Raw genomic sequence first — 12,954 nt, 5'->3', positions numbered from 1 at the left:
AACCCCATTAAACTGTTTTATCAAATGTAACCAAGTAAATATTTATCAAAGATATATATATTATTTCATCCAAAATTGACCATAATAAATATAAGAATTTAAAAAATCACAGAGCAATTTTAATAAAATAGTCATTGTTTAGAGATTGCAAATGTGTTTTTAATTCATCATGAAATCTTTCAAACATGTTTAAAAACAATTGAGAACAATGTGTTCACAATCAACATTTTTAAATATTCAGAATTGTCATTATGATTTAAATCATTTTGTAACTGTTATAAAATATTAGATAACTTCAAGTTCTCTGTTCATGTATTCTTAACTCCCCAATGTTAGTTTCTTTTTTGAAATTGGTATATCATTCTATTATTATAACTTGTGTTCTTAGAGAACAAGTAATACTGCTTGTATCGAGTGCATTCCTATAGTCCCATCTGATGGGGAGTGAGAAGCAGGAGGAAGACCACAAGTTCAAGGACAGTCTACTCAACTTATAAAGCTTCTCTCTGAAATTTAAAGTAAAAAGGGGGAGCCAGGCATGGCAGCATATACCTGTAATCCAATGGCTCCGGAGGCAGGAGGATTATGAGGTCAAAGAAGCAACTCAGTGAGACCCTGTCTCTAGATAAAAATGTAAGAAAGAGCTGGGGATGTGGCTCAGTGGTTAAGCATCCCTGGGGTTAATCACCAGTTCGAAAGAAAGGAAGGGAGGGAGAGAGGGAAACAAAAGAAAGAAATAGAAATTGGAATAAATGATCTTAATGTTCAAAAAGATAAAATAAAATAATATAAGGTAAAAAGAATTGGGGATGTAGTTCAAACGTAGGGCACTTCTGTAGAATGTGTAAGGTCTTAGGTTCAATCCCAGCATCATGTGCCCCTGCCAAAATAAATTTATTTATTTATTTTATCAAGTCATACACAATATACACATCTGAAACTAGTTTCTTTGTACTACTGCATATAATTTTGATATTTCTTCATGCATTTACTATAGCTCTGTTTATTCCACTGAACTGCATATAGCATTCTACTCTGTAAAGAGATTAAGGTTTGGTCAGTTCTTCCATGTTAAGGTCTTGGATGTTGTTTGCAGTGTTTTGCAATATCAAATGATGTTATAGCGTATGTGTTTATGACGTTAACTGGTACATAAGCTGAAACACATATTCAAATGTGTCAGCATGTTCAGTTGCACATGTTTTGTTCTATTATAGCCAAATATATTCAAATGGTCATAGAAATACACACTCTCTTCAACAATGTATGAAATCTCCTGATTTTCTCAATCATTGCCAACACAAATCAGCACAAAGGATCAAATTCCTTCTCTCCATCTTATCAGCTACATACACAACATGACATGTTAGCTATACAAATTTTTGTGACTCAGATTCTTCTTCTGCAGAATGGCTTTGGGTTTTCTTGGTAATCTCTTTTGTTCTGTTTTATCAGTTTCTACTCTTTTTTTCTAATTTGAGTTCTTTATTTTTTTTTAATTCTTTAGTTGAAATATTACTCTTAAAAGGATGGATTCGCTATTTTATTAAAGTAGCACAAGCACACAGAGAAGAAACAGCACCAAATTTTTGGAATACTTTTTTTTTGTTGTTTGTTTGTTTGTTTTGTTTTGTTTTGTTTTGTACTGGGGATGGAACACAGGGTCACTTAACCACTGAGCCACTTACTAAGTTGCTTAGAATTTGCAATCCTCCTCCCTTAGTCTCGTGAGCTACTGGGATTACAGACATGCACCAACATGCTGAGCTAATCTTTCATTTTATAGTTGATAAAATTTTCAGAGATGAGCACAGTTATACAATAAGTCTGAATGAGGTAAAATCATATAATCAAGTGTGAACCTATACTATTAACAGTGAACAAGAGGTATTTGAACAATTTTTAGCCTTTACAAATTTCAACATTCATCGACCATATTTATTTCTTTAATAACAGTGGAATTGAGATAAAATTCACATACCAGAAAATCCATCATTCCAAAATGCACAATGCAGTGCAACCACTACTGCAATCTAATTTTAGAATACTTTAATCAACTCCAAAACAAACCTCATGTCTATTAGCAATCACTCCCATCAATATCTACCTTAGGCCCTGGCAACCACTAATCTAGTTTCTGCTTCTGTAGATTTGTCAATTCTGGCATTTTGCAGAAGTAGAACCATACAGTATGTATATGTTCTTTTATGACTGGTTTCTTTCATTTGATATATTATTTTCATTGTTTCCAGTATATATCACTGCCTCATTTCTTTTATTGATAAGTAGTGTATCTGTTATATGGATATGCAACATTTTGTTTATCCATTCATCAGTTGATGGGCTTATTGATTGTTTCCATTTTGAGTTATTATGATAATGTTGCTGTGAATATTCATGTACAAGGTTTTGTGTCAACATGCATTTTCAATTCTCTTGGGTTATAACTAGAATTGAAATTGCTGGGTCATATAGGAACTAAATATGGTAATATCTAGCATTCTGAAAAACAGCCAAAATGCTTTGCAAAGTGTCTGCATTATTTCAAATTCCACCAGCATTGTTTGAGGGTTCCAATTTCTCCACAAGTACTTGCCATCAGTTGTTATCATCTTTCTTTCTGATTAGAGTCATCATTAGGTATGAAGTGGTATTTCATTGTACTTTTAATGTAGATTTGACTGATGACTAATGTTGCTGTGCACATTTTTTTCGACTGCTTATTGGTCAGTTCTGTATTGTTCAGGAAGAAATGTCCATTCAGATCTTTTAAATTGGGTAATTTGTACTTCATTATTGAATCAAAAATTGTCCCTTATGAATTCATGATACAACTCCCTTGTCAGATATATATTTTGGAAATATTTTTCCCCATCACTTGGTTTTTCTTTTACCCTCTAAATTCTTCCTTTTAAACACAAAAGTTTTAGATTTTGATGACAGTTTACTTTCTCCTTTATTGCTTATGCTTTATAGCTAATGCACAGTTTCTAATTGAAGATCACAAAATATTTCTATGTATTCTAATAGTTGTATAGTTGTGGCTCTTACATTTTATGATACATTTTGATTTTGTTTTTGAGTTATGAGATTAGTTGCTCTACCATTTTGTTTGTATGTGAATATTCAGTTATCCCAGAACCATTTTTTTTAAAGAAAATTTTCCTTCCCATTGAACAATTTCTGAGAATTGGATTTTAGGGTGACTCCAAACTGCTGTCCCCTCTGATGATTTCTGAGTCATTTAAGACTATCCTTAAGCTGGGAAGAAAGTGATAGGATAAATATTTGTGAAAACACCACACATTTGGCTCTTCATATGTACATTCTGTGGTTTATTTTGGAAAAAAAAAAAAAGCTTCTCATGAATTTTTGCAAAGCTTTGGTCCTTTCTTGTTAGTAGGAAAGAAAGATTTTTGGATTCTTATTAAACCATTCAGAAGCTACCTATCTTGTTATTTTTAATTGTTCACGCTTTCTGATACATACATTTGGTGCCATCTGTTTCTCTTTATTTTTGAATCCTGTAGGTTTTTGAGGTCTTCAGTTTGACTGCTACTAAATGTCTCATATTTCTATTTGAGGTCACATTATTCAAAAAAATTTTAGTGATTATTTTTAGTTTTAAAGCGTATAGGGAGATGACAGTTATTGTTACAAACTTTTAATATAATTGTACGCAAAGCATGTATTTGTTATTAAGTTAATTATTTGCTTTCTCTTGAGACTGTAGACTGGAACAGGCCCATTTTTTAAAATGTTTTGTGCTTAAAGAGAATGTGTCTCCTATTTTGATGATGTAGATTTCAATATATTTTCTTGTGGGCTGAGTTTTTTGTTTATTTTGTTATTCCAATTATCTTTATTTTGATTTCTTGTATGTACTCTATAAGATTGTGAGTTAAAATTATACAATATAATAATAAGCTTACAATTTCTCTCCATTTAATTCTTAGACTTTGCCTTATGTATTGTCTGCTTATATTATCACTCACACACCATTTCGGGAGTTTTATCTTATTGTTGAATTACTGTTCTTATAATGTGATAGTAAACTTTCTTTCCACAAAGGCTATGTGCTATGAAGTCTACACTGGCTAACGTTAATTTTGATTCATGAGGAAACCAAGGCTCTTCATGCATAAAATTTTAAAACAAATGCTTGTGTGTGTGTGTGTGCGCGCACACACACACACATTTATTTTACAAATCATGATAGCAGGGTACAGTTTTATTTCCTTCCCTGTATTTGCAGCAATCTGTGTCTTCTATTGTAGAATTTCTATTAATGTTTCTGTGTACATCAGTTTGAACAGAAGTCAGTAATTTTTAGTACAATACTTTCTCAAATAGAACATAAAAGTAACAGCAGTAAATGAGCTCTTAAGTATTACTACAATAAAAATATGAGCTTTCCTGAAGGGAAAAACATATTTTACAGTACTTATCATACTGAATTACCTTGCTCAGCATACATGTCATGCCCGAAGAATTCTTGTTTTATTTATGAGTGTTTCTAAAAAGGTGGAAAGGATAATTTCTTCTATTGCTTGTTTGAGATTTTGTTCTTGAAGTTTAATTTGGGGGTTGGAGGTATAACTTACTGGTAGAGCAAATTCAGTTTTCTATCATGAGTTCAATGCCCAGCACACACAAAAAAAATTAACTTCTTAAGAATAAAGTGAAAATTAATTTTCTTTCCTGTTTCGTATCCCAGCCATTAGTTTTCATGGCAGATATAGCAATGTTCCTTCTTCAATCCTTCAAGAAATACTCCATGATTTATCTTTATGCAGGTCTGGAAAATCTTTCTTATTTTTAAACTTACTAATATCTATTATATGTCTCTCCTAGAATGTTCCTAGTGATTTTTTTAGAATGATTATGTATTATTTTAAAGTATGGCATAGGTAAGTTTTTTAGTCCTACAATAAATTTAAGTATAAATTAATTCTGGCAGAAGCAAAAATTTGGGGAGGTTAATTTTTTCTAATTATTCCTATGTGCTTTTCCATTCATAGAAATTGTTATTCTTCTCATTAGGGTCTTAAAATTCCTTATGCACATTTTATGACTTTTCCTACATTTCATTTATTTTTTGCTGTTGTAACATAGTTGTTATACATTCTGCATCTTGCTGTTTTTAAATTACAAAATATTATACATTATTCCATTTTAATACCAGTGCATCAACTACATCCATTATTGTGGCCCTATAATATTATGTACCTGTACCAACTTCTATTTATCCAATCATAGGTTGATGAAAAATTTTCCTGTTTTTAAGCTTTTGATACTGTAAATAATATTGCAAAGCATTTCCTTGCTCTTCTGCAATTCTTCACATTTACAACCATTGCTTTAGAACAATTTCTTACAAATTGACTCGGTCTTAAGCTTTTGATGGATATTGTCCAGCAACTCACCATATGAATTAGAATAGTGTATACTTTCATTATCAATATATCAGCTTTCATTATCAATATATCAGTGTGGCTCTTCTCTACATTCTAATCAATACAGTATCTTTCCAAACATTTACCATTTTTTAAAAAATTCACTTCTCTTTTAAATTGAAAACTTGTTAAAATTTAATAGTTATTCAAGCAGTGGTTATAGCTCAGTTGTAGAGTCCTTGCCTAGCATGTGTGATCCTCTAAATTTAATTTCCAGCAGTAGGAAAAAAAAAGGTTGTTTATACTTTATTTTTCATAAATTAACTTTTAATAAATATTTCCCATTATTCATTGGAATACTTTTTTCTTGTTAATTATTACGAGCACATATATATTAAATAATATATTACTTATAGTTCAGATATTTTGCCTGGTCATATTTTTTTGATTTTTCATTATTTTTATGCTACAATTTTGTTAATGTATATTAAACATTATTTTATTCTTAAGGTTGTGTCAAATTCAGTAAGTCTTTTCTTATCCTATAGTTTTGAAAATAATTCAGCTATTCTTATTTCTAAAATTTTATTTCATTTATTATATCAGTAGTTTAAGCCACTTGAAATTTTTTTCTGTATTGAGTCAGAAAAATATTTTGAATTATTTTTTTTTCTCTAGGTCCCTTAAAATTGTATACTCCTAAGCCAATGAATCAGCTGCACATCAGTACCAAAGAATTTATAAAAATAATAATAATATATTGTATTACCTTTTAGAGCTAATAGCAATTATATATTTCTCTTAGAATTTTCTTAGTGATGTTTTTTAGAGTATTTCTTTAAAGTATGGCAAGTTTTTTAGTATTACAGTAAATTTATATATAAATTAATTCTGGCAGAAGCAAAACCTTTGGGAGATTAATTTTTTTCTAGTGATACCTATTTGCTTTTCTATACATTGAAATTATTATTCCTCTCATTAGTGTCTTAAAATTCCTTATGTACCTTTTATATATTTTTTTTATTTTTCCTATATTTCCTGTCTTTGCCTTTAGGTAGGCAAATGAATTTGAGATCCTCACTTCCATTATGTGATTCTTTTTGTTTTCCCTTTTCTCTATCAACTAGAACTTTCAGAACAATGTGAAAGGATAGTGTCAGTGTCCCTGACCTATCTTCTTGCTTCCACTGATTCCTTTTTGAATGTAATCCTGATTTTTAGGTTATTGATAGATTATACACGCATATTTATGCATGTATAAGACAAATAAAGAAGAATTCATACATTTTATTTTTAAAGTTATCATCCAGAATGGATTTTGAAATCTATTGTATTTATTTTATAAATTGGAATGATAAACTATTTTCTTTTTGATCTACTAGACTGAACAATCATTAATAGACTTCTAATTATTGAAATATTTTTGTCATTGCAAAAATAGCCTCGTTTAACCATAATCATTATTTCCTTCCTTTGCTGTTAGATTATGTTTGATAATGTGTAAAATAGAAATTTTATTTGGCAGTCATATTCACAGAATCACCACCATAATCAAAATAGAGATGCTCCTTCATAATCATGCCCTTCACTCTTCCCCTCTTTCTACTATCATCTACTGATCTGTTTTTAATTTCTATTGCTTTTGCTTTGCCAGCATATTAAATAAAAGGAATAATATAGTATGTAGCCTTTTGTTTTCTTTCACTAATGTTGCCTGAGTGTTTGTTTCTTCATTTAGACCCTCTTTCTTGGTTTTCATAGTAGGTGGTCTCAGAGAAGAACCCGAGACCAGGCTGTTACTTCTTTTCAGTTTTTTAATCAAGGGATTCTGGAGTTTACCCCTAAGGGTGAGCCACCTTCTCTGAAAATTGTGCTCCACTGTCACTTTTTAATGTGTAGAACTACTGGCATCCTCTCTCAGAAACTTCCACAACCTTAGCATCCTCACCAGGCTTCCTTTAATACTGTAACATTTTGGCAACAGATGTCTTAAAGAGGTTAGAAAAGACGGAGCATTCCCCACCCCCTTTCTTTTTTAAAATGTATATATTCTTGTAGTGTAATTTCCTAAGGACAAGGTATGATATCATTAATGAGGCATTTTAAAACTATGTATCCTTTAACATGAATTAAGTGCAAATTTCTCTGACAAGAAGCTTCTGAATCTATTATTTACTACTGACTAAGGGCAAACTATAAACCAAAAGATGAAGAATCTCTTCAGAATTAAAATGTCACTAGTTTCAGTACCTGCTCAGAAATATCTGACTTCTTCTTGTTTCATCATTTCAACATTTTCTGTTTTGGAACATTTCACCTATGAGTGATGTCTGGATTAAATATTCATAATAATTATGAAGCATTTATTAAGATTTTGTTAGTGTTCACTCTTTTGTCAGCCATTTTCATGGTAACAATAAGTTGCACATTTTATAAAAGTTAAAAAATACTGATAATCAGTATTTAGAGGGAATTTATCAAATTTAAGTGATAGTTGGGAGCAAACCTAAGGCTTAAGATTTTTTTTTTAATTCCAATTTTGTTATTTTGGATTATATCATAGTTTACATTTATATTTACTGTGATTATTTTCAGCTTTTAAAGTAAATTGTCATAACCATTTAATTGCATTCTGATTACAGTTCAAGTTAGATTGAAAAGAAGTTATTATTAATTCCATTTTACAGGTAAGAACATTTAAGTCCTCAACAGATAAAGTCTTTTACAAAGACAAATAGCAGTTTATACCCATTGTAAAAAATCAAACAAGGGCTCCTACACTAAAATTAGGTATTTTTTTTCTTTTATGAAACTGCTCATCTAATATAACTATTTCCTCCATTTTTAAAAGTCTGAAATCTGGATTTTAAATTTTTTGAGTATTTGTATGGGTGATAGCATCTACTAAACATGACCAGTTTTAATTTCATATAGGCTGTTTCATCATCAGTTACTAGGTGCATTCAGCCTTTATCAACCCATAGCATGCTATTACTGGCCTGGCTGGGTAGGGTATGAAACATTCATCTGGAATGTGAATGATTTTGACTTGTGGACTTCTTTGCTCTATTTCAGTTGGGTAGGACAGGATGCCCTCATTTGCATGCTCAGTTTCCACTGCATCAGTTGGCTATCATCATAACAGCATTGTGCAGTGAAGGGCATAACACTATGCATTACCTGTCCTCAATACCTCAGTGGTCACAATAGGACACATAGTTTTTGCTAATAGGTCTGCAAGTCTTCTGAACAGTTTTTCTGTTCTTGGCTGGAATTGTTTATATCCTGCAGTCAGCTGGAGGTCAAGGAGGTGCCCCTACTGAACATGACAGGGCTTCCGAAAGCAGGTACAACTCCAGTGAAAAATTGTCAGGTGACTCCTCCACATCAAGGGCTAACAGCTTTGGTTAGCACTCTCCTGAACGTAAGAACTGGTATGAATGTTTTCTCCCTGGGTTAGGTGTTTGGGATGTAATAATGAACAAAACAGACAAAGTATCATCTCTGTTTTGTTTTCTTGTAAGGAAGAGAGATGATAAACAAGAAAGTACTGATTTTAAAATATACTTCAAAGAGAATAAATGGGCTATGATGATATATAAACTACCCATCATGAACATTTATTAGGCACCTAATCAGGAAAGACTACTCTGAGGAAATGAGATTAATAAGAAAATAAACCTGGTTACTGTTGACAGAAAACCGTTTGAAATTAAGTGAATAAATGACTAAGTACATTGGCTTTCATATTCAAAGCATAGGAAACACACAGGGGCTTTGTAGAGAGGAACTAGCCTGAAAGACACTTGGAACTACATATTTGGATTTCCATAGGAAATGGTCTCTCTCCAGGTCTTTTCTGGTTCATTCTTTATGGTTCTTTTCTCTTCTATAATTTTTCAACTCAAGGACATAAGCACTAGCAGCATGAAGCATAGAGATCTGTACAAAAAGACTCTTTTAGCTTGAAAAGTTCTCTGGAAGTTTCCACACCTTGGGCCAATCACATTTCTATGGGGAGCGATGATTACAGCAGTCCACATTCAAAGGACTTGTTTAGACTTGGGAAGAATATTGATTATCCTAAAGGAAAATTTTTTAAAAAGTGGCACTGACATGGAAACAGGAAATATTTGAGAGCAGATGTCCCTTTCTCAAAATGTGTTTTCATCTTATAGAATGTATGCCTAGTTCATTATTAGTAGGTCTCACAATGATTAGTATAAGGCTTGACACATTTTTAAATTATAATTTTAGTAACTTCTAGGTATCGATCCATTTTTTCTTTTAGGTAACTAAAAAAGTAACCTTAAATTTGTTTTCAAAGGTGGTTCCTTTTTTCCTGATTCAGGCCTGATTGTGGCTGAAAACCTAGTGGGGAAGTACATAGTAAGCTTCTTTCTTCCCTTCCTGTGGAAAGCACTTTAATTATAAGTCCAGTAACTCTCTTCATAAAAGTCTTTTTTTTTTTTAACTTTTCCCCTTAGTAGATCTGTAAGTATGTGATTAGCTATGAATGATAGAGTTAGTTTTAGTCAGTTCTTCTCAATCTATATCGTGTTGTATCTGAGCTTTGGTGAAAAAATCTAAGAAAACAGAATATCTTTCATTTTGTCTTTTGTTTAAATTATTCTGGTATTTTTTTCATCAGAATTAGGTATACAAAATCAATAAATAAAAGCATGTTAATGAATATGCATCCTTTTATTCATTTATTTTAATTAATATGTATATACCCAAGGTTTTCTAATTTCTTTTTAATGTTAGAATGAAAGAAATTGCTTCTTAAGAGATAGAGAAGTATAAAATCAATTATACTTTAAAATAAATGGATTTTTACCTCAGACATTTTATTTCATTTACTTGAAGTATATAAATATTTTCTTAAGCCTATTAAAAATAAATTTAATTTCAGATCCATTTGAAGCATTCATCATCTTTTCTATTCGTCATGAAATTCGAAGAATTGATCTTCATAAAAGAGACTATAGTCTACTAGTTCCTGGATTGAGAAACACCATAGCACTTGATTTTCACTTCAATCAAAGTTTACTTTATTGGACAGATGTTGTAGAAGACAGGATATACCGGGGCAAGCTTTCAGAGAGTGGAGGTAAATATGCTAACATGTTATTTAATGTTTAAGTTTCTTTTTAAGTGAAAAAATTTTAAAAAACTATGTTGTGGTCAAAAAGAATTTTGGTTCATTTTTGACTTTGGACGTTTATATCCCTACTACATATGTTAAATCATTGAGGTCAGGCACAGGTGTGAAGAAATTTTGGGGGATAGGACAGGCCCTGCTGCTCACCTCATTATCAGTGTGGACTCCCCATAGATTTATGGTGAATATATTTATTTATCATGTGGGTAGGGATGACTTCTGCATACTAGCAGTCAAACTTTTCTGTAAGTAGTGTAATTTGTTTCTTATTTTGTCACTATCTTTCAACATAATTCAAAGAATAATGAAAACCTTATTACAAAAATCCACTAACATGAGCTAAATATTTTTGCTATAGTTTGATTTAGCTCTTTTGTCTTAATTAGATCTTTCTTAAGTAGCAAGGTTTTGAGATAAATATATACAATATTTCTCTGAAAATTAGCATTCCAATGGCACAGCATTTTCATCAAATTGTTAATTCTTTCCTAAATTGTCTTTGCAATTTTGAGAAATACCAATATTTAAACAATCTAATTATGATGTATGAATTTGTGCTGTATGTCATATTACCACAATTTGATTTAAAATGTTGAATTTAAATCCATGGAATTAGTTGGTTAAAAGTTTAAAAAAAAAAACACTGTTAAAATATCTAACAAAAGTTCCTAGTAATATCATAAACTCCAATGTTATTCAATTAGGAAAGTGCTTATAAAATGAAATCTTGAGCTGGGGATACAGCTCAGTTGGTACAGTGCTTGTGTGGCATGCACAAAGCCCTGGGTTCAATCCCCCAGCATAGCAAAAAAAGAAAAAAAAAAAAAAGGTTGCAAAATGAAATCTTAAAAAAATCTGTAAAAAAAAAAATTAAGTGCTGGATAAATACAAATATTTGTAGACATTACTAAATTGTTTATTTTTATTTTATTGCACACTTGTGCTTTTTCTCTTACTGTATCCTTGTTATATCCTTGAGGTCTTGTACCCTGAGGAGGAGTATGTGATTTGGGCTTATCTTTATTAAGTACAATAATAGCTCTGTTATTGTCATGTTTCCAAAAAGAGAAAAATTATGGAGGTTTATTAGCTTTGATATATGTTGCCTAAGGTAGACTTTTTCTCTTCATTTTACTCTACTCTTGAAGAACAACATTTGAATTAAATTGCACTAATTCTAAAGAGCTATTTTATTGTTTCCACAATCCCTTGTTCTTCCTACAAAGGTAGAAACAAAAAAACTAACAGTTTTTGCAACCTCCCTTGTTAAAAAATCCCATTGCACTGGTGTTGATGGGATTAAATATCTCTGGTGAGGAAGATCAGTAATTCTAAATTTGGGGATCCTTAATTTCCTTTGTGCCAGGTAACACTTTTGCAATCTCTCTCAAAGGTGAAATAATGTTTCAGTACTTTGTACTGTGGAGCTCAGGTAGACATTTTCCTTTGTTCTTTACACATTCCTTGAAAGGATCCACATGTTGCTTTCCTTTCCTTTTCAGGTGTCACTGCAATAGAGGTGGTTGTGGAGCATGGCCTGGCTACCCCAGAAGGCCTGACTGTTGACTGGATAGCAGGCAACATATACTGGATAGACAGCAATCTGGATCAAATCGAAGTGGCCAAACTGGATGGTTCCCTCAGAACTACACTAATAGCAGGAGCCATGGAGCACCCCAGGGCCATTGCTTTGGACCCAAGATATGGGTAAAGAAGTCTGACTTTTAGAGATTCACTTTGGCAAAAACATTATAATCTCGCATTGCTGGCTGCCTATGTTCCTGTGATTTGGGACACTGTGTCAGGAGGATCACAAATCAAAAACAGCCTCAGAAACTTAGGGATACCCCGTCGCAAAATAAATAAGAAAAATCACTGGGGATGTAGCTCAGCTGTAATATAACCCTGGCTTCAATCTCCAATACCCCCCCAAAAAAAGCATATATATATGCTTTGATATATATATATATATATATATATATATATATATATATATATGCTTTGATATATATATATATATATATATATATATATATATATATCACATATTTTACATATTAATTATGTAACACATATTTTATATGTTATTACAATTATGTATAGTTATATAATTTTGGGCTACTGGAACTATATATACATATGTATATATGTTCATATTTATATATGCATACACACACACACACACACACACATATATATATATATACTTTCATTTTATTTTTGAATTCATGTATTCATAATTTGTTAGTTAAAATACTTACTTTGTACATACATATGTATGTGTGTATAACTTTGTGTTTATGTATATATTTGTATATACAGTCTAACAACAAACTTAAGTTTATGTCCACAGTTTGGTTAAAGGATTCTTTACATAGTTACTTTTAGAAGCTG

General features: G+C 31.3%; 1 protein-coding gene across 1 annotated transcript in view; it reads left to right on the top strand.

Annotated features, from left to right (window-relative positions):
* The window catches only part of LRP1B (LDL receptor related protein 1B), a gene marked incomplete at its 3' end in the record, with an annotated part of 1,847,377 nt that overhangs the window by 1,206,414 nt on the left and 628,009 nt on the right, over positions 1-12,954 (top strand). The window contains exons 24-25 of the mRNA XM_081262419.1: positions 10,312-10,509; positions 12,063-12,267. Of these exons, the coding sequence (XP_081118545.1) occupies positions 10,312-10,509; positions 12,063-12,267 (403 nt within the window). The remainder of the gene's footprint in view (positions 1-10,311; positions 10,510-12,062; positions 12,268-12,954) is intronic.

The sequence above is a fragment of the Spermophilus citellus genome, assembly GCF_964194105.1.
Source record: "Spermophilus citellus genome assembly, chromosome: 11".
Classification (NCBI taxonomy): Eukaryota; Metazoa; Chordata; class Mammalia; order Rodentia; family Sciuridae; genus Spermophilus; species Spermophilus citellus.
Note: the sequence above shows the minus strand (reverse complement) of the source record. Positions and strands in the feature narration are given on the sequence as shown.